The 21,518-nt window shown below is 46.1% G+C and overlaps 1 protein-coding gene across 1 annotated transcript in view; it reads left to right on the top strand.

Annotated features, from left to right (window-relative positions):
* Positions 1-2,365: 2,365 nt before the first annotated feature.
* The window catches only part of LOC145342340 (mastermind-like protein 2), a 136,888-nt gene continuing 117,735 nt past the window's right edge, over positions 2,366-21,518 (top strand). The window contains exon 1 of the mRNA XM_080187846.1: positions 2,366-2,644. Within this exon, the coding sequence (XP_080043972.1) occupies positions 2,591-2,644 (54 nt within the window). The 5' untranslated portion in view covers positions 2,366-2,590. The remainder of the gene's footprint in view (positions 2,645-21,518) is intronic.

Here is a 21,518-nt window from a genome sequence, read left to right as displayed (position 1 = left end):
CAGTTCAAGAAGACTGAACTCAAGGACAACTAGGGATGATCAATAAATGCTGGTCTAACCAGCTATGTCCACACCCCATAAATGAATTTTAAAAACTGATCATCTATCATGAAAGTCCTGAAGCAGACCATCAAGGTTTTGAACTGGAAGAGAGAATTGTATTGGATTTGTAGCACAGAAACTGATTATTGGCCCAACTGGTCGATATGGGCATTTTGCTCCACCCAAGCATTTTCCCAATGTACTGCACTCCCCTATCAACATATCTTTCTAGTTAATTCCCCTCATGTATTTGTCTAGCTTCACCTTAAAGTAAGTTTGACTCGAGAGACCTGAGCACAAAAAGATATGCTGACTCTCCAGCCCAGTACAGAGGGAGGGCAACATCAGGGTGTTGCCATCTTTCTATAGAGAAGACATTAAACCAAAGTTCTCTCCAGCCTCTCAGGGAGGCAAAACGGGTCCCATGAAATTATTGTGAGGAATACAAGGGGGCCTATTCTTCTTATCCTCCACTTTGTTGATGCAGTGTACATGGGTTTTTATTAAGGTGCAAAGTTGTGAACAATGTTGGAGATCATGAAATTAAAGGGATTAAGATGGATAGGAAATAGGTGGAGTGATTGGGAAAGAAAGAGTAGTGGCGAATAGTTGTTTTTTGGATTGGAGGAAAGTTTATAATGGACTTCCTAAGGAATCAATGTTAGGACCACTGCTCCTCCTGCTATATATTAATGAAATTGTGTTTGACAAATTTATTAGAGTTCTTTGAGGATGTAACAAACAGGCTGGATAAAGGGACACCAGTAGATGTAGTGTACTTAGATTTCCAAGAGGCATTTGATAAGGTGCCACATAGAAAACTATGACACAAGATAAGAGCTTATAGTGTAGGGAGTGATGTACTAGCATGGATAGAGGACTGGCTAACTCACAGGAAACAGAGAATCAGGATAAATGGGTAATTTTTCCATTGGTAAACGGTAACTAATGGGGTGTCACAGGGATCAGTGCTCAACTATTTACAATCTACATTTGGGGCTTGAATACAGGGACCAGCTGTATTTGCTGGTGATACAAAGATAGGCAGGAAAGCGAGTTGTGAGGAGGATACAGAAAATCTGCAAAGGGATTTAGCTAGGGTAGTGCTTGGGCAAAAAGTTGGCAAATGGGGTATAATATGAAAAATGCAAAGTTGTCCACATTGATAGAAATAATAGAAAAGCAGGATATATAACTGAAGTGAGTTTACAGGATGCTACAGTACAGAGGGATCTGAGTGTCCTTGTGTGTGAATCACATAAAGTCAACATGTAGGTGCAGCAAATAATTCAAAGGCAAAGTGAATATTGGCCTTTATTGCAAGGAGGATGGAGTATAAAAGTGGGGAATACTTGCTACAACTGTACAGGGCATCAATGAGGCCACACCTAGAGAACTTTGTACAGTTTTGGTCACCTTACTTAAGGATGGATATACTTACATTGGAAACAGATTAGCGAAGATTCACCAGACTGATTCCTGAGGTGAAGGATTTGCCTGATGAGGAAAGATTGAGCCTACAAAATCTCTCCAATGTACTATGAATGGGGGTATGTTTTGGCTGTATAGCACACAAGAAACAATACTTTTCACTGTATCCCAATATATGTGACAATAATAAATCAAATCAAAATCTCCCTAAGTACTCTATGAACAGTATATTTTGCCTGCATAGGACAGAAAAAGCAATACTTTGGAACAATGGTTAACATTGCTCCCTCACGGTGCCAGGGACCCAGGTTTGATTCTCGGCTTGGAAGGCTGTCTGTGTGGAGTTTCCACATTGCTTGCATGGGTTTCTCTGGGTGCTCCAGTTTCCTCCCACAGTCTGAAAAACATGCTGGTTAGGCGCATTGCCCATGCTGAATTCTCCCTCTGTACCCCAACAGGTGCTGGAGTGTGTCAACTAAGGGATTTTCACAATAACTTCATTACAGTGTCAAAGTAAGCCTACTTGTGACACTAATAAATAAACAATACTTTTCACTCTATCCCAATACATGTGACAATAATCAATCAAAATCTCCCCTATGTACTCTATGAACAGTATGTTTTTGTCTGTGCAGCGCACAAGAAACGATATTTATCACAGTATCCCAATACATATGACAATAATAAATCAAATCAAAAGGCTATTTCACATTGACGTTTCCCGCACAGTAAGAACTACGATGCCCAGAATGCTTTTGGGGGGGGGGGGCCGGAGTACGGGAGTGGGGAGAGGCTTGTACAGTTCACTCCCTCCCTCTCCTCTCCCTCCCTCTACAGTGTGCCTGCCTCCCTCCCTGACGCCGTTGTAGGCGCTGCCCTATCCTGTGTGAGGTTAGGCGCCCCAGCTCCGCCCGCTGCCCAGGAAGCTGTGGGCTGCTGCGAATGTACTCGGCACCATTCAGGACAGGAGAGACAGAGAAATGATCCGGCAGCTGCTGCGCTCAGTATAACAAGCCCCGTGCGATGAACTTGTCCTGAGTGTTGGAGGAGGAAACAGGAGTAATATCCCGTTACTCTGCTCCAAAGTGGATTTTAAGCCTGGGGCCAGCTCCGCAAGATGTTGCTCGTCTCTCAGCGAGTCGAAGCCCCTCGCATGGAGCAGCACATCTCGGTATGTACAATCCCAACTTGGCTTCTTTGTATATATATGTGTGTGTATATGTATATGTGTGTGTGTGTCTGTATGTATCTTTGTTGTTACGTTTTAAAATAATATTTTTTTAATAAAGGAATCTCCCCGCACGGAGATTCCTTCTTACTGCTGGTTAAGATCTCTCCCCAGAGATTTAGAGAAAGGAGAGAAAAGCCTGATCTTTTAGCAGGTCTTAGTTGGAAAATCTCCGAAGATTAAGAAGGAGCCAAAAGACTAGGAGAGAGAGAAAAAATCCTGGTTTAAAAACAGCGCTACGGCGTTAATATGCAGAATTTAACTCAGAAAGAGGGGAGTTTGTCTTTGCTATTGCAAATCGCGACGATTTTTGTTTTAAAAAAAGGCAGTGAAATCTCAATGGGTCTGGCCGGCATCAGTCTCCCACCACCTCCCCCCCCCCCAGCCCCGCGAGAGAGGGCATTCGCTCTAGTGACATTGATTTAAATATTGCGAAAGATGTGTGTGTGTGTGTATATATTTCCTGTTTTTGTCTATTGTTGTCCATCTCGTTGTCTGGCACCTTGTAGTTTATCTGTGTAATTAATAATCTGTTAGCAGCTTCCGATCCAAGACAGGCAGGGGAAAGGGGGGGGGGTGATCTGGAGCCTGATTTATCCAGGATTAGGACTGACTGCACAAGGATTAAAGAGGATTTTTTTTATTTTTGAAACTGGCAATAAACTCCCTTCTGTAAACATTGTGTTTTCATTTAATGTTGCCCTTTCTCGCTCACTCCCTTTCTCTCTCTCTCTGTCTCTTGTCTAAAACCTGGTCATTGGCAAGTGCTTGTTTGTGGATGTGTATTTGCCAGAGATCTCTTTTTATATATATATAAAAAAAGCGGGGATCAGTTTGAATCAAGAGTCTGTAACAAACCCCTCTTTGTCTTTCGTTATCAGTGGGGTGTCATCACTTGTCTGAGACGGGGAGGTTACCTGGAAAAAGGGGATTTAAATGTATTTTTCTTAAAGAAATTAAGTCTTCTGGTTGTTTTAAATGTTCTAGCGCGCACACACATACACTGGGAAAGGAAATGCCTTTCTGTGGTCAATTTGCAGCGGCGTTTTACTGTTTATTGTTGTGTAATGTGGATTTTTTCCCCCTCCAGACAGCATGTTTTTTTTGTTGTTGTTTAACACGGTAAAATAACCTTTGGTTACAAAGTTAGATCAAGCGGAGGTGGTTGATAGTTCTCAGGGATCCTTACCCAAGGTTAACACGGCAGGAACTTCGGTTTGATTCCTCCAGTTTTTATACCGGGGAAAAAAAAGATCTAATTGTTGCAGATGTTATTGCAAAGGGACAGTGCTGTTAACTATTGTTCCAAATCGCTTCTTAATTGTGACATTTGGCACTGATTTTATTTCAAACCAAAACTGGCGGAGAGGGGAGGGGTCTGAAATGGGGGTTGGTGGAATCATGTTTAAATATGTTCTGAAACTTTGTGGATTGGGGACAGAAGGCGACAGAAAATCGCCCTCTTGTTACCATGAAGGGAGAGCAAGTATTTAGAAAGGGGCTGGTGGCGGGGCTAATGGTGTCAATGCGGATGGAGTTTATGGTAATTAAGTTTGTAAACGGACTGCACGCTGCTGGAAGAGAAGGAGGGAGGGGGGCGGAATATTGAGTCACAGATTGAAGTTGGAGAACTGATCACTTTTACTTATTCATTCAACCATGTGACGGCGAGGGGTTTTTTTTTAAACACAATTTCCGTGCATGAAGCAATGCCCTTGAATGTACGTCACCTTTGCTGCTGCTGCTGGCTCCCAGGAAAACACGCCTAATGTGAAGAACCCCCCCCCAAAAAAAATTATAACAATAGAAAAACCTGAGACAGTGTTTCAAACACAAGCCTCCTGCCCCCTCCCCCTCCTCACCACCCTCTCCCCTGTCCCCTCCCTCCTCCCCCTCCCTCCCCTCCCCTCCAAACCTCCCTCCTCCCACCTCCGCCGCTCCTCCCTGCCCCCTCCCTCTTCCTCCCTGCCCCCTCCACTCCCTCCCTGCCCCCTCCACCCCTCCCCTTCACTTCCTTACTCTCCCCTCCCCTCATCCCCGTCCCTCCTCCCCACCTTCTCCTCCTCCCCCTCCCTCCCATTCCTCTCCCCCATCCCTCCCCCCCTCCCCTCTCCTCTCCCTCCTCCCTTCCCACACCTCTCCTCCCCTCCCTCCTCCCCTCCTCCCTTCCCTTCTCACACCTCTCCTCCCTCCTCCCCTCCCCTCTCTCCCTCCTCTCCCCTCCTCCCTTCCCTTCTCACACCTCTCCTCCCTCCCCTCCTCCCCTCCCTTCTCACACCTCTCCTCCCCTCCCCTCTCTCCCTCCTCCCCTCCCCCTCCCTCCTCTCCCTCCCGCATTCCCTACCCACCTCCCCTCCCCTCCCTATTCCCTCCCCTCCCCCCCATTCTCTCCCCCTCCCCCATTCCCTCCGCTCCCCCTCCCCCATTCCCTCCCCCTCCCCTCCCTCCATTCCCTCCCCCTCCCCTCCTCCCCCATCCCCTCGTCCCCTCCCCCTCCCCTCCCTCCCCCCGCCCTCCCCTACCCTCCCTCCCTCCCCCTGCCCTCCCCTACCCTCTCTCCCCCTGCCCTCCCCTACCCTCTCTCCCCCACCCTCCCCTCCCCTCTCCCCCCACTCTCACCCTGCCCTCCCCTCTCTCCCACCCTCCCCTCCCCTCTCTCCCACCCTCCCTTTCCCTCTCCCCCACCCTCCCTCCCCATCCCTCTCCCCCACCCTCTCCTTCCCTCTCCCCCACCCTCTCCCCCAACCTCCATCCTCCCCTTCCCTTTCCCCCACCCTCTCCTTCCCTCTCCCCCAACCTCCATCCTCCCCTTCCCTTTCCCCCACCCTCTCCTTCCCTCTCCTCCTCCCCTCCCCCCCACCCTCCCCTTCCCTCTCCTCCTTCCCCCCACCCTCCCCTTCCCTCTCCTCCTTCCCACCCTTCCCTCTCCTTCCCACCCTTCCCCTCCCTCTCCAACCTCTCCTCCCCTCCATCCCTCTTCCCCTCCATCCATCCCCTTCCCCCTCTCCTCCCCCTCTTCCTCCCCTTCCCCCCTCTCCCCTCCTCCTCCCCTCACTCCCTCCTTGGATACTACTATCCTGATTTGAAAACTGTTTCAAGACTAACTGCTCAAATCTTGATAAAGAACTAATGACTCTTCTTAAAAAATGATTAGACTTTTGAATGGAGGTAGAATTAGTTATAGTCTTAGCTGATATCTGGTCATTTTTAAAAAATAATTCATGTCAATATACAACAGTTAACCTTTATACCTTAGCTGTTACTGTAATATTACATTCTGCACTCTCTCCTTCTCTATGAACTTTGTATAGTGCGCAAGAAACAATACTTTTCACTGTATACTAGTACATGTGACAATAATAAATCAAATTTGTACGTCAATGTATATAAACGGGAAAAGCCATCCTGAGACGTAGCAGGGGTGAAAGTGCGCTGAAATTGCCCTGTGCGTGCAGGCTGCTGCAGACTGAATGTGCTGATATTTCAGATAATCCCTTTCACTGTCCCGGACATTCAACACCCATTGGATTTTTAAAAAGTGAGCACAGGCTTTGATTTTATATTGAACCGAGGGCCGATACTGAACAGGGCGTCTGGGGTGTTGTGAAATGTAATTGCCCCCTCAAAAATAGCAGGGAATGTGTTGGGGGGGGAGGGGGAATGCTGTGTGTGTGTGTGTGTGTGTGTGTGTGTGTAGGGGTGTGTGAGGGCATGTGTGTGGGAGGGGGGTAGATGTGTGTCGGGTGGGGGGGCTGTGTGTGTGGTTATGTGTGTCGGGTGGGGGTGTGGGGAGGCTATGTATGTGGGGAGAGTGAGTGTGGGGAGTGTGTGTGGGGGGGAGTGCGCGGAGGGTTTGTGTGAGTGTGGGTTGGGGGTGTGTGTGAGGTGGGGGCTGCGTGTGGGTGGGTGTGTGTTGGGGGGAGTGTTTGGGTGTAGGGTGTGTGTGGGTGGGGTGTGTGTGTGTATGTGGGGGGGGATGTGTTGGGGTTGTATGGGTGTGTGTGGGGGTGAGAGTGTAGTGTGTTGGGGGGGGCTGAGGGGTATGGGGTTGTGTGTGCGTGGGTGTGTGTGTTTATGAGGGTGTGTGGGATGTGTGTGTGGGGGGGAGCGTGTGTGTGTGAGGTGGGGGTGTGGGGTGTGTTGGGGAGGGTGTGTGGGGGAGGGTGTGTGTGGGGGGATATGGTGTGTGTGGGGGGGGGATGGTGTGTGTGAGAGTGGGATGTGGGGAGGGTGTGTGTGTGAGGGGGTATGTGGTGTGTGTGAGGGGAGGGTGTGTGTGAGGGGAGGGTGTGTGTGTGAGGGGGTATGGGGTGTGTGTGAGGGGAGGGTGTGTGTGAGGGGGTATGGGGTGTGTGTGGGGGGGGATGGTGTGTGTGTGAGTGGGATGTGGGGAGGGTGTGTGTGTGAGGGGGTATGGGGTGTGTGTGAGGGGAGGGTGTGTGTGAGGGGAGGGTGTGTGTGTGAGGGGGTATGGGGTGTGTTGGGGAGGGTGTGTGTGGGGGGATATGGTGTGTGTGGGGGGGGGATGGTGTGTGTGTGAGTGGGATGTGGGGAGGGTGTGTGTGTGAGGGGGTATGTGGTGTGTGTGAGGGGAGGGTGTGTGTGAGGGGAGGGTGTGTGTGTGAGGGGGTATGGGGTGTGTGTGGGGAGGGTGTGAGTGGGGAGGGTGTGTGTGTGTGGGGGGAGGGTGTGTGTGTGGGGTGGGGTGAGTGTTATGGGTTTACATTTTAGACAGATACTGAAGCAACGAGTCTCTCTCTCTGGTTCCTGCGCCGGTTTAAACGCAGCTTCTGAGGCCGGGAACGGCAGCGTTTGGGAGCCGGTGTGGAGGGCTGGAGGAGGGGGGGTTGGGGGCGGGGGGAGCGGGCTCAGTAGCCTTGGAGCTGGCCGGCCAGCTGCTTTGTGCCAGGAACAGACACATCGCAAGCCCCGGGGAGGGTGGCAGCAGAGGCTGGGGGGGTTCACCGTAACCCAGGGGGACACATGTAGCAAACTAGCTGCTGTCAATGTGCGGGGGCGGGGTGGGGGGAGGAACGAGCCGGACTGGACACAACTCCAATTTAGGAAGCATGACTTTTCTTTCTAAAACTCTAATGTTTTCCTGCTGACGTGCTGGGCAGAGCTGTGTGGGTTGGAAACGTCACTGATCTTCCCAAGGCACTAGGCGGAAGCGTGTCTTCACTGTTGCTTAGCTCAAGTCAACAAATAGACTGTTTTGCAGTGTCAATATTTCCTCTGCTTTATCTCACTTCTCCATTTCTCCCACTGCTGTGGATTTTCACTCTTGGCTCTGATACGAACTCCCTTTTTTTAAAAAAGTGACCAAGTATCTATCAGGACTTTAACTCCTTGCTTGGGCCAGAGTTAATAGTAACTCCACACTCAAAGTATTTTGTGAAGTTTCATGCACGGATCTATTTAGACAGAATCTAGAATCTGTGCCATTTGTGTGGTTAAAGAAACATTTGGGCGACATAGTGTGTTGCTTTCTCTTCTGCTGCTTTGAGTGTTATAGAGACTGTGTTCTCTGTAGTGCCCCATGGAAACACTACAGTGCCGAAGGAGGCCATTCAGACACAGGGAGAACCTACAAACTCCGCACAGACTGTAACCCAAGCCGGGAGTCAAACCCGGGTTCCTGGCGCTGTGAGGCAGCAGTTCTAACCACTGTACCACTATACTGCCCCTTACTGTTCCTTACCCTTCTTACTGTTGTGACTTGCTTTACTTTTATTCTGTCTCTTGAAACACCTTCCTAGGGCGGATTTTGGTTGGTGCGCTCTTGTGATGCACCATGGCATGTTAAAAGGCACTATATAAATGCAGCCCCCCCCCCCCCCACACACACACACACATGGGTTGATTGCCATAGCTCTGACAGAACAGTCCCACTATAGAGGCCAAACACCACAGTATACACTCGCATCACCTGGCACTGCTTAGAATTGGCCTCCAGGGAACATTTACAACTCACTGAACCGCAGTCACCTCCACAATATTCAAATATGTTGAATACTGTGTACATTGTTTGTTATGGAATTAATGTATATTAATTATATCTATAGATCTAAGTGAAGCACACTCAAAAGGTTTACCAGGCTGATTCCTGGGATGGTAGATCTGTCATATGAGGAGAGATTCAATTAGAACATAAGAACAGAAGAAATAGGAGCAGGAGTAGGCCATCTAGCCCTTCGAGCCTGCCCCGCCATTCAATAAGATCATGGCTGATCTGTCGTGGCTCAGTTCCACATTCCCGCCCTCTCCCCATAACCCTTAATCCCCTCGCTTATCAAAAACCCAATTGATTGGGATTGTATTCACTGGAGTTTAAAAGAGTGAGGGGGATTTCTTAGAAACGTACACTAACAGGGTTAGATTCAGAAAGAGTTTAAAGTGTATTTATTATTGGTGTCACAAGTAGGCTGACATTAACACCGCAATGAAGCTACTGTGAAATGCGCTAGTCACCTCTCTCCCGCGCCTGTTTGGGCAGACTGAAGGAGGATTTAACATGGCCAATGCACCTAACCAGCACATCTTTTGGACTGGGAGGAAACGTGGTGGAAACCCACGCAGACATGGGGAGAATGTGCAGAAGAGTGACTCAAGGCCAGAATTGAACCTGGGGTCCATTCCCTCCATTCCCAGTCTGCTCATGTGACTATCCAGATAAGTCTTAAACCATCCCAGCGTGTCCGCCTCCACCACCAATGAATGGGGATGCGGACTCGAAGGGCCGAATGGCCTCCTCCTGCTTCTAGTTTTTATGTTTCAGCCCTGGCTCAGCTGTTAGCACTCACCTGAGTGAAAAAGTTATAGGCTGCAAACTCTCACTCCAGCGCTGCACAGTCTAATCCCATGGCACTGTTTCAGTGAAGATTAGGGAGTGCTTCCCGGTGTCGCCAACCACATCAGTAAAAACATTAGCTGATCGTTATTACTCTGCTGTTTGTGGCTCCATTTGCTGTGTGTGGATTTGGTTTGCCGTCGTTTTCTATATTATAACTGGCTCCACACTTAGGAAGTGCTTCATTCGCCGTAAAGCGCATTGCCATATCATGGGGATGTGAAAGGCGTTATATAACATCAAATCTTTATTTTACACGTTGAGTGGGGCTTTTATAATTTTAAAAAGACTGGGTTCTAACAACTGCAGATACCCATGCCAGAATCCAGTTATCTCCGGATGGATGCATTCCTACCTCAGCAGCAAGATCCCTCATTTTCACTCTGTGCTTTCATTAACAGCCTGGTCATTAGGGAAAAAAACGGTGTTAGTTGGAATGTCGAGAGATGCTAGCACTGGGTTGGCACAGCAATGAGTCACGAATATGTGAATCATAGTTGTTTGTGTGTTTTTTAAATTTTGGGTCCTCTAACTTGGTTCGGAGTATTTCCTCCTGTACCCCCATGTAGGCGTCAGACAGTAACGCGATACCATCTGTCTAAGGTCCTGCCTCGGGAGCAAGTTGCCACTTGAAGAGTGGCTGAGATTAAATTTAGCTGGTGTAGAAACCAATTTTAGAGGGTGACACATAAAAAAGGAGATTTGTCGCAAAGTCCAAGGTATTTTCTAAGATTCCAGACTGATGAGAGATGCTCTGTGGAGGTTATTTGTTTTTCTGTAAATTGAGTCAAGAATGTGGGGCGGGATGTGTCCCGTCAGTGTGTTCCACTGCTGAACTTTCAAACCGATACTCGGAAACATTCTGAAAATAGTGGTAAGAAAAATGTGTCAGCAGCGAAGCAGGTTCAGATGAGATGAGACCAGATCAAGGGTGAAGCGCGACTTGTGTAGGGATTTTCCTCAATGTTACAATTACAAAGGGGTAGAATGAAAGGGTTTAATTTGGTTCACACTGATTGTTGTGGGGCCCACATTCGTTTCACGTGTTGCTGCCTTCCCGTTGCAATGAAGGCAGAACCATCATTCCAGTGGCACATCCTGCAGTTTTGTTTTGTATCACAACCTGTACCATCTTTCTGCTGAGCGCATCTAGGGGCATAAATATCAGTCGCAAATCAATTCAGTAAGACATTCGGTGGGAATTTCTGATTAGAACAAAGTGTGGGGGGTGGATTTTCACAGTAACTTCATTGCAGTGTTAATGTAAGCCTCATTGTAACACTGATAAGTAAACTTTAAACTTCTACTGCATGGAGCGGTTGAGGCAAATGATACTGATGCACTTAAGTGGAAACTATGCAAGTACATGAGGGGATAGAGGACATTTTGTGGGGTTAAATGAAAGACTCACGTGTGGACCATAAGGTTTATCAAACGAATTCCTGGGATGAAGGGACTGTCCTCTGAGCAAAGAATAAATAGACTGGGCCTTTATCTCCTAGAATTTAGAAGAATGAGAGGTGATCCCATTCAAATGTACAAAATTCTTACAAGAGGCTGGACAGGGTAAATGCAGGAAGGGTGTTTCTCCTGGCTTGGGGTCGGGGTGGGGGGGGGGCGGTGCGGTAGAAGGGAGAGTGGGAGGAGGGGTGTCCTGAAACGAAGGACACAGTCTCAGCATAAGGGGCTAGTCATTTAGGACTGAGAGGAGGAATTTTTTTCACTCAGAGGTTGCTGACTGAGATTGATAGATTTCTACATATTAAAATACATCAAGGCTGTGGGGATGGTGCAGGGAAACGGTGCTGAAATGGATGATCAGCCACGATCAGGGTGGCACAGTGGTTAGCACTGCTGCCGCACAGAGCCAGGCATCTGTGTTCGACTCCTGGCTTGGGTCACTGTCTGTTGTGGAGTCTGTACATTCTCCCCGTGTCAGCGTGGGTTTCCTCTGGGCGCTCCGGTTTCCTCCTGCAGTCCAAAGATGTGCGAGTTAGGTTGATTGGCTATGCTAAATTGCCCCTTAGTGTCAGGGGGGCAAGCTGGGGTAAATATGTGGGGTTGTAGGAATAAGGCCTAGGCGTGGTTTGCGGTTGGTGCAGACTCGATGGGCTGAATGGCCTCCTTATATACTGTAGGGAATATATGATTCCTGAAATGCATAATTTGATCTCATTGAATGGCAGAGCAGGCTTGATGGACTGAATGGCCTATCCCTGCTTCTATTTCTTGTGTTCGTGATCACTGGCATGGACCAGATTTATATCGTGTACCTTCTCTGTGTCATCCCATGGACCTCTTGAGACCAGCTCCCTTTACTGGCAATGACTGGTGTTCATTGAGCACAAAGTGCCCATCTAAATCAGCCCTGTAACCTTGCGCTTGTGAATGACACCAAAAATCATTCTAGTCATCCAGATCCCAGCCTGTGTGTACTTCTGAACATCTGTAATCAACACCCACAAATGTTGCTTGGGCTTCTTTTTTTGGGGGGGGGGGGGGCAGAAGTAAGAGGGGGGAGGGTGGATTGAAATGTGTCCGCCATAGAAATAATAAGTCACCCATTTGTCTTGTTTAACCATTACCATTGAAGTTAAGCGGTTATTCTTTAATTTCGAATGAATAATCGTGTTTGATGGGTATAATTATAAGATAGCTTGATCTAAGCAGAAAGGATAGGTGTTTCCAGGGACACATACAATGCAGAGAGCACGCGTAGACAAAGCCACATGTCACTTGCCGGGGAGAGAAATGATGGATGTACAGAGACTGGTTACTATGGATCGCCATAATAAACCAGTCCCTCTGTCACTCAAAGGTAACCTTGGTAGCACCGCTCAAGTGCGGGCTGGGTTTTCTTTTAAATCGCAGACTAATGCATTTTGCCAGGCTTTCTTGTTTGACTTCAGAACAGCAGCTTCGAGACACAATCACTTTAAGGACAGAACAAACCTGTCTTGAAGGTTATTTCTGACTCCCCAGTCCTGGAAAATTGAATTTGCCAACATTGTGCCCCCCACCCTCCAAACACCTTTTGACCCGACTGTTCATTCCTTGTGCTATTCAAAAAGATCAGATGAGCATCGACACCACTTCCAAAGCGTATTTATTTATTAGTCACAAGTAAGGCTTATATATATTAACACTGCAATGAAATTACTTCGCCAGAAAAGGTGTGTTAGCTTGGGGAAGTGTTCGGATTTTAACTCCACGCAATCCGCTGATTGAGTGGGATTTTGCTTTGCAATGAACACTGTCCCAAGGGAATAGCCCCCCCACCCCCCAACTTTTGTCAGGAAGATAATTTGTATCTTTATAATCGATAGCATCAGAGTTACATTAGTAACGGCATTCACACAGGCAACCAGCCGGCTACATTGATGTGGGTTCAAGAATCCTGTCGAAAAAAAAATCATTTTATTATGTTTAACATAAATCTGAAAAATACATTTTTAAAAGAAAATTCCTACGAGTGAATGTAATCAAATATCGAGGCAAATGAATGATTGAGACAATGTGCTAATCAAGATTTAAGCATTAAGTTCCTAGATCGTTGGTCAATTTCTAAAACAAAAAGCTTTGTAACCTTTCCTAACTGAATTCCGAGACATTTTTTTTTAAATGAAAGGGAAAACAAGATTTCTGGTGATAGTTTGGGATTTTTGACAACTTGGACACGCATTCCCTATCACACATATTTCTAGGTCAAACGCTATACTTATCTTGAACCTATTACTGGTGCCATATCTCTATTAACAGCCTGTTAATTGAATTGCAGCCACACGCACGCTGTGTGTTCAGAGCACTAGTTTTCCTTCAAGATAATTAGTTGAGAACGAGTCGGGAAGTTTTCTGCTGATTAACAGGAGATGTCACATTGGAAAGATGTAGCACGCCAAAGGTTAAGAATGGATTTTCTTTGTCCTAAAAGATGTTACACTGCGTGTCGATTTCAAACCATTATTTCCGTGTCTTCAAACCGAAAATGTTGGGAAATTCCTGGCAGATCTATCCACATCTAACAAAAATCCAGATCAACAGTTTAAGTGCAGCTCCTTGGGCTCCAAAGGAATGGACCGTGTTGACAAAAGGACATCCCAAAGATTTAATCGCTTAAGACTCGAGAACAGCTTCTTTCTTGCTGCCAGACTTATGACTGGACTTACTTTCAGCTTTGACAAAGGTTCATCCGGACTCGAAACGTCAGCTCTTCTCTCTCCTTACAGATGCTGCCAGACCTGCTGAGATTTTCCAGCGTTTTCTCTCTTGATTTCTACCTCGCACGAAGTTGGTCTTTCTCTACACCCTAGCTATGACTGTTCATACTACGTTCTGCATCCTCTCCTTTCCCACTCTGTGAACAGTATGCTTTGTCTGTATTAGCGCGCAAGAAGCAATACTTTTCACTGTGTCGGTATGACATCAATAAATCAAATCAAATATTAGATGCCTCGCATCCTTTAAAAAAGGTGAGTGTTTAGCACCCATAACGTTGAAGGCCAAGTGCCGGTAAGTGGGATTAGATGGGCAGGTCATGCCTCAATGCGGACTCCTAGAACATAGAAAAACTACAGCACAAACAGGCCCTTCGGCCCACAAGTTGCGCCCAACATGTCCCTTCCTACTAAGCTTACCTATAATCCTCTAAGTCCCATGTACTTATCCAAAAGTCTCTTAAAAGACCCTATCGAATCCGCCTCCACCACCACGGCCGGGCAGCCGATTCCACGCACCCACCACCCTTTTGAGTGAAAAACTTACCCCTGACATCTCCTCTGTACCTACTCCCCAGCACCCTAAACCTGTGTCCTCTTGAGGCAGCCATTTCAGCCCTGGGGAAAAACCTCTGAGCATCCACTCAATCAATACCATCTTATACACCTCTATCAGATCACCTCTCATCCTTCGTCTCTCTAAAGGAGAAAAGACCGAGCTCTCTCAGCCTATCCTCATCAAGCTTGAAGGGCTTCTTCTGCAGTGTAGCATTCTGAGGGGGGACGGTAGAGAAACTTCTGCTTGTGTTTTTATTGGTCAGAATAGCTGTTAGAAAGGTGCGAGATGACCTGGATTCTGCTTACAGTTCCTGCTATAAGATATTGCCAGGAAGAATGCAGGAGTTGTGCCAAGTATATTTCATCCGTACCTGAATCAATGCCTAATCCAAGGCAACTTTCCCCAGTCTGACTACTGGCTGTGTGCTGTCCGCAGAAGGAACAGTAATCAACGGCTAGAACTTCAGTTCCCTGATGAACTTGTCACTAAGACTTGGGGCGGTCTCCTTTTTATTTTGAATCTTGTCCTTTCGCACAAGATGTTTTTTTTGTGTGGGGGACTGGCTAGGAGTTCAGTCAGTTAACAAGAGAAAAACACACATAACAGCTGGGACTATTTTGATGAAAGTTCTCGAATTTCCACAGATTCCGTGGTATGATTGGTTGGGAAGCAGCAGGGAATGTTGGCGCTGCTGCATCTGACCAGCTAAACATTTTTCTCTCCCCTTTCCAATATATAAAAAAAGGCCTCGCAAAATGTGCGTAGATGTCTAAATTCACCTGTTCCAGTTGATTTATAGATTATTCACGGCCGTCTGATTTCAGTTAGAGGAGAAAATCAACTTAATGAAAATCAGCCAACAGAAGTTTTTTCCATTTATCGACTTCTCCAATGTTTGTGGGGTTTTTTTTAAAGAAAAGAGTCCTTTGATACTAAAATCTAACCTAACAATTTGGGAGTATACACGGCAGGCTAATAGTCACTTGTTCCATGTATTTTAGCTTGCAGAACTACAGCAGCGAGAGAACAGCATAAGGTTCCAATAAATCCAAATTGCCAATCCACATTGTTTCTGCAGCTGCACAAAGTCCATTACTGCTGCCTGATCCGTCCCTATAGTATCCTCCCACTTTACTGTCACATGTGGCCCCAGTCTGGCACGGAGGGGGAAAAAAAGGGAGCGTTTGAATGTTGTGATACACGCACTGCAATGGGTTTTTTTTTCCGTGTAGGAGACTTTCTTGCTCGTTTTAATGACTGGATTTCCAAATTCAAACCGAAACTCATTGCTAAAATGAAAAATGTCAAAGTATTTAACATATTACTGAACCCAAACCATGGAACCCTCTCTATGAGGCCGTTCTTTCAGCACGCGGGGGGGGGAATAGAATCTAAAACAACCCCCCTCAAAAAAAAGAAAAGCGACCTTGATCTTTTTTTTAAAAAAAGTGAAGGGATCCTCAAAGGCATAAGTTTTGAATTACATTCTACAAAAAAAACCCTCCATCCAAGTTGGAAATTGGTACAAAGAGATCAGATGTCAAGGATGCGGATAATCTGCTAAATCTTTTAAAGGTCAATTTATTTGAAACAATTTGCAAGCAGGTTACAAGCGAGCTCGTGTAAAGCCCCAGATGGGTGGAACTGACTGATTTGTGGTTCGGAGTTCAACTGTTGTGAAGATAAAGCGGACGCATCCCTCAAATCCCAACCAGTTTTGCTTCCAGAATTTACAAGTCCCTCGCTCTGACCCTCTCTGCCAGATTCTCTCCCATTGTCAGAGTCCAATTTTACAAATTAAATTGAACAAAGACATCACATCCTCTTGTTTTTTCCAGAGGGATGGAGGGGGGAATAGTCAATTGCCTGCCATGTGGAGAGGCGGAGATTTAGGCGCCCATCAACAATGAACCCCATCATCTTCGAGGCAGCATGAATGAGAGCCCCAGATTTGGGCATCTTCATTGTGTCTGCTGACCTTATTCTGCAATGTGAGGAAGAGAAATTCAATACATTTCCCCCCCATCCCATCCCATCGAAATGCCTGCGGTAAAATACCCTTACCCACCCTGCATTGAAATGCCTGCAGTGGGGATATTTGAAGCTTTAGCTGAAGGAAGTCAGAAATGCCGCTCCGAGTTGCAATGAACAGCTGTGTGGCCTTTCCACCTGATAAAGGAACTGCAAGTCCTGAAGGATTTGTGCTATCCGTGCCCTTCTGTTAGGCTAACAAGTATCACATCTGCCCCATAAATCGTTCAAGGTCTGGAACTGGGCAGCGAGGAGAATTCGAGCAATTCCACCAAACAATAAGGAAGGAGCAGGGGCTGAGCTGACACTGGGAGGCATTCAGCAAGATGCCCTGTTAAAATGGGAGTGAATTTAAAACGTAGCCCCACAAAGCCATGAGTGATATTTGTAAAGAGGAGAGGATAGTGATGTACATGAGGTGGATGAGAGGATGGGTAGTACCAGGATAAATAAATAAAGGAAAGCAAAAATGTGCAGAGGAAAACTTCCGGCTGTTTGTTATGTGTCATTTACACTGTCAGTTTCTGCCTCCCCCCAGAAGGTTGTCTAATGGGATCTTTTCGTGCAGATTACAGACTGTGCTGACCTACTTCTGTCCTGTCCCCGCAGGCTGCTGCAAGAGTACATTGTGTAGAAATAAACAATCAGAAAAGAGGATTGGGCAGTTGCTGTTGTTACACCACCTTTAATTAGAAAGCACGCAGCTCCTTAGAATCGTTATAAATATTGAACACAATGCAAACGGCACAGGGCATTTTAGTTAGGGTTGCTGTATTCCGATCCCGATCGCTCATGTTGGCTCGAGGTTGTTAACTTGAAACTGGAAAATCGGAGGATCCAATTATCTCCAAAGTAATGCCTCTGAATTTGAGGATTGTGAGTAATTTGTCTCCATACTCGGTCTGTAAAAAAAGGTACAATCCAGTGACTAGTGAATCGCGTTGAAGTACATGCAAGGAATTTATACTCCATTCTCTCCTCCAACGTGGAAATCAATCCAGAACAAAGACCAATTCATTTAGATGATATTAAGCTTCAAGCACTGCAGCGTTTTAACACTGTAACGTATATCTGTTTTCATTCAAGTGACTTAAGTTACGACATGCTTGGCACATGCACAAGATCATTGTTAAGATCATTTATGCAGTTGCAGTGTGCGGCGGGAGCTGGCTTTTTTTGCTCATTTTGAAATGTAAATGGGGTTTCTCAACGCTGGGATTGAAGTGTGGGAAATATCAGCCAGATCTGATCAATGGCTTTTGTTACGAAGGAGGTGTGGAGTTGACAGAAGCTGATCTACCAAGGCTTGTAACAATTTGGCAAATTTGCATGAAAAACAATTAAGACAAATTTGTGTCGCTGCCTTGGGCCTCCCCCATCAATGAGATTTGCATTGATTCCTGGGTTAATTAGGCGAATGGTTTGGCAAATCTGGGGGAGGAAAAATTAGCTAAGCAAGCTTGTGGAATTTCAAGCATTTGGTTAACTTTTAACTCCCATTCTGCCATCTGAAGCCTTTGTGGAAACTACTTTTGTCCTTTTTCATACTATCTGGGACTTTACTATAACCTCTGTATTTCATACTTTGTTTGCTGCTGGCAGGATAATGTGTTGGAGCCATAACTGCTTTAGAACTATTCAAAACTAAACACCTCTTCTTAAGTGACACTAAACTGACTGCTGCTTAGCTGAGTGGCAACATCTTACATTGGACCTATTGAGATTTTAATTTGAATTATTATTGTCATGGGATACAGTGAAAAGTATTGTTTCTTGCACGCTATATAGAAACATACCATTCATAGAGTACGTGGGGCGAAGGAAAGGAGATGTGGCACAGTGGTTAACACTGCTACCTCACAGCGTTCAATTTCAGCTTGGGTCACTGTCTGTGTGGAGTTTGCACATTCTCCCCGTGTCTCTGTGGGTTTTCTCTGGGTGCTCCGGTTTCCTCCACAATCCAAAGGTTTTGATTTGATTTATTATTGTCACCTATAAAGAGCAAAAAGTATAGCTTCTTGTGTGCTGTACAGACAAAGCATACTCTTCATAGAGAAGATGTGCAGATTGGGTTGACTGGTCTTGCTAAATTGACCCTAGTGTCGGGGGATTAACAGGGTAAATACGTGGAGTTGGAGGAATAGGACCTGGGTGGGATTGTGGTCGGTGCAGACTCAATGGGCCACATGGCCCCCTGCACTGTAGGGATTCTAGACAGAGTGCAGAAGGTAGTGTTACAGTCATAGCTAGGGTGTAGAGAAAGATCAACTTAATGTATGGTGGGTCCATTCCCATGAAGGGTTTGATCTCTTAATGTCTTCTTGGCTTTTGGTTCTGGAGCCAGTCTATTTTCTTTCAATTTTATTGGTAAGTGGAGAGATTGCGATGTAACCTGATGTTTTAGTAAACACAGCAATATGGAAGATGATCAAATTATGATAAATGTGACCATGTCTGTTTCATCTGAGGAACTCTATCTCCACACATGGACTCTTCCTCAGAAAGATTAGGTACTCAATGCTGAGCCCACCTTCAAATTCACTTGACATAGAAACAGAGAAACTAGAAGCAGGAATAGGCCATCGACTCTGCTTCACCATTCATTACGATCATGGGTGATCTTAATTCAATACTCTGAATTTCCACCACCCCCCCTCACCCCATATCCCTTTAGTCCTATATCTAATTTTGTCTTGAAATCACACATTTCTAGTAGCACTGATTCAGATGATCATTTGAACAGTGTCCATGTTCTTATTTGATTACATGTACATTTAAAGAGAGAGAGAGAGAGTGAGCTGGTTTGCCAGTTAGATCCAACCCCACATCAGGACAACAGAAGCAGATCCATAATCCTGCCAGCAAATTGTTTTTTTTGCAATAAATATGGCTTGGTGGGTCGGTGAGATTCATTAGCGTCTGCTTTTCACAGATACTTTCAGAAAGAGGTTAGTTTCAGTGGAGCAGGTGCTCCTTAAAGAGAGGAAATGAAAATATTGTTTTATTTAGCGGCTCTCAATTTTATATACTTAGCTGGCTCTGGCAGAGATTCAGGTTTTGTGTGTGTTTGTGTGTGACAAAAACTGGTCTTGTGTCTTGAAGCCAGCCTTGCACAAACTGGCCTCTCTTTGTAAACTGAAGCAAAGCTGAACGCTGTTATTGTTTTCCCTGCTTCACTTCTCTGTGATGTAGTGGCTGCAATAAAAGTGTCTTTGTCTCCCGATCCAGCAGCCTTCAGTAACCAGCCCATTTTTAAATGCCTTGTTTCACACTCGACTCATTGTCTTTCCCTCCCTGTAACGTCCATCCAGTCGTGGTGGGGGGATTGTTGGATTTAATTGGAAAATACTTATCTGCCTATTCAGTTATCGGTTGAAAACAATATATAATTTCCTAACCTGAGGTATAAGCTGTGTGGTGTTGCTGCTTTTAGCATCCTGAGCATTGTCATTTCACTGTAGATACAACTGCAGTGACCAGGACTCTCGGGTGCATGTTTTTTAAAAAAACTCAGCACTATTTGACGATGAGCTGGTAAAACCTGCCCAATTTGCGGCCAATATCCCTTAGTTAGGAGAACGATAGTTATTTTCCACCCATTTGGCAGTGGCCCACAAACACCAAGGAGATGTGTGCATGGTGGCACAGTGGTTAGCACTGCTGCCTCACAGTGCCAGCGACCTAGGTTCGATTGCCAGCTTGGGTCACTGTCTGTGCAGAGTCTGCACATTCTCCCCGTGTCTGCGTGGTTTCCTCCGGGTGCTCCGGTTTCCACCCACAGTCTGAAAGATGAACTGCTTCAGTGCAATGGCCAGGCTAAATTCTCCCTCAATAGATGCCGAAGTGTGATGACAAGGGGATTTTCACAATAACTTTATTGAAGTGTTAATGTAAGCCTACTTGTGACACTAATAAATAAACTTTAAACAAGTTTCTTCCAAAATTACAACAGTGACTGCCACACTGATGTTTTGGGATGTTCTGAAGTTGTGAAAGTTATGTATTAACGTAGGTCTGACTGTCATCTCTCTCTCTCTAACTGAAGTATCACTGAGGCTTGGGACTTCCCCCACAAGGAATCCCACCCCTCTCCCTCCCCCTTCCCCTCCCCGCCCAACCACCCTTTAGATCGAAAGTACACTTCCTGATATCCAACCCATTTAGGGGCTGTGCTTGCAGAGGCATTAGTCCACTTTTCTACAGCATTTATAGGGTAATTCAGTACTTTGGGCTTCCCATCTGAGATATTGTAAGTCAAAGTCCTCATTTATGAACCATATTCCAGGCTCAGCAATGAAATTTGTGAAGACTGACTAATAGCATTGCACAGGGAACATGATGGTACAGTAGTTAGCACTGCTGTCTCAGTGCCAGGAACCCTGGTTCAATTCCATCTTGGGTCACTGTCTGTGTGGAGTTTGTACATTCTCCCTGTGTCTGTGTGAGTTTCCTTCGGATGCTCCGGTTTCCTCCCATGCTCCAAAGCTCTGCAAGGTAGATTGATTGATCATGTTAAATAGCCTCTTGGTGTCCAAAGATGTGTAGGTTAGGGGGATTAATGGGGTAAATACACATGGATAGGGCCTGGTTGGAATGCTGTGTCAGAGAGTCATTGCAGATTTGATGGGCTGAATGGCCTCCTTCTGCTCTGTAGGTACTCTATGATACTGTCAGCTTCACTAGATACATTTATTAGATAAATCTGCTTTTACATGTCCTGCACATGTGCATAGCAGCAAATATTATACCTAGTAAGTGACATACCATTGAATTTGTATTAACATAGCACCTTTTAGGATGTCCTAAAATGCATCACATTTTGAAGTTTTTAAGTCTCCTCACTGTGTAATGTTGTGTTGGCAGCCAATCAGTGCACAGTAAGATCCCACAAACCACAGTATGACCATGGTCAGTCATTTAAGTGCTGTGGGGATCCTATAGATCCAGTGAGAGGATACCTGGGACCTCCCGTTTAACACCACAGATACACAGCATCGCAGACCAATGCTGCACTCCCTTAGCACCTCACTGGAGTCCTAGCCTGAATGATACGCTCAGACCCCTGGAGTGGGACTTGAACCCACAACCCTCTGACACAAGGTGAAAGTGCTACACTGAGGTCTGTGGTAACTCAGGTTCTGAGTTGGCAAATACTGACTGACT

This window comes from Carcharhinus amblyrhynchos, chromosome 4, assembly GCF_965287045.1.
Source record: "Carcharhinus amblyrhynchos chromosome 4, sCarAmb.v2.hapA, whole genome shotgun sequence".
Lineage (NCBI taxonomy): Eukaryota > Metazoa > Chordata > Chondrichthyes > Carcharhiniformes > Carcharhinidae > Carcharhinus > Carcharhinus amblyrhynchos.
This window is presented reverse-complemented; position numbering and strand designations above follow the sequence as displayed.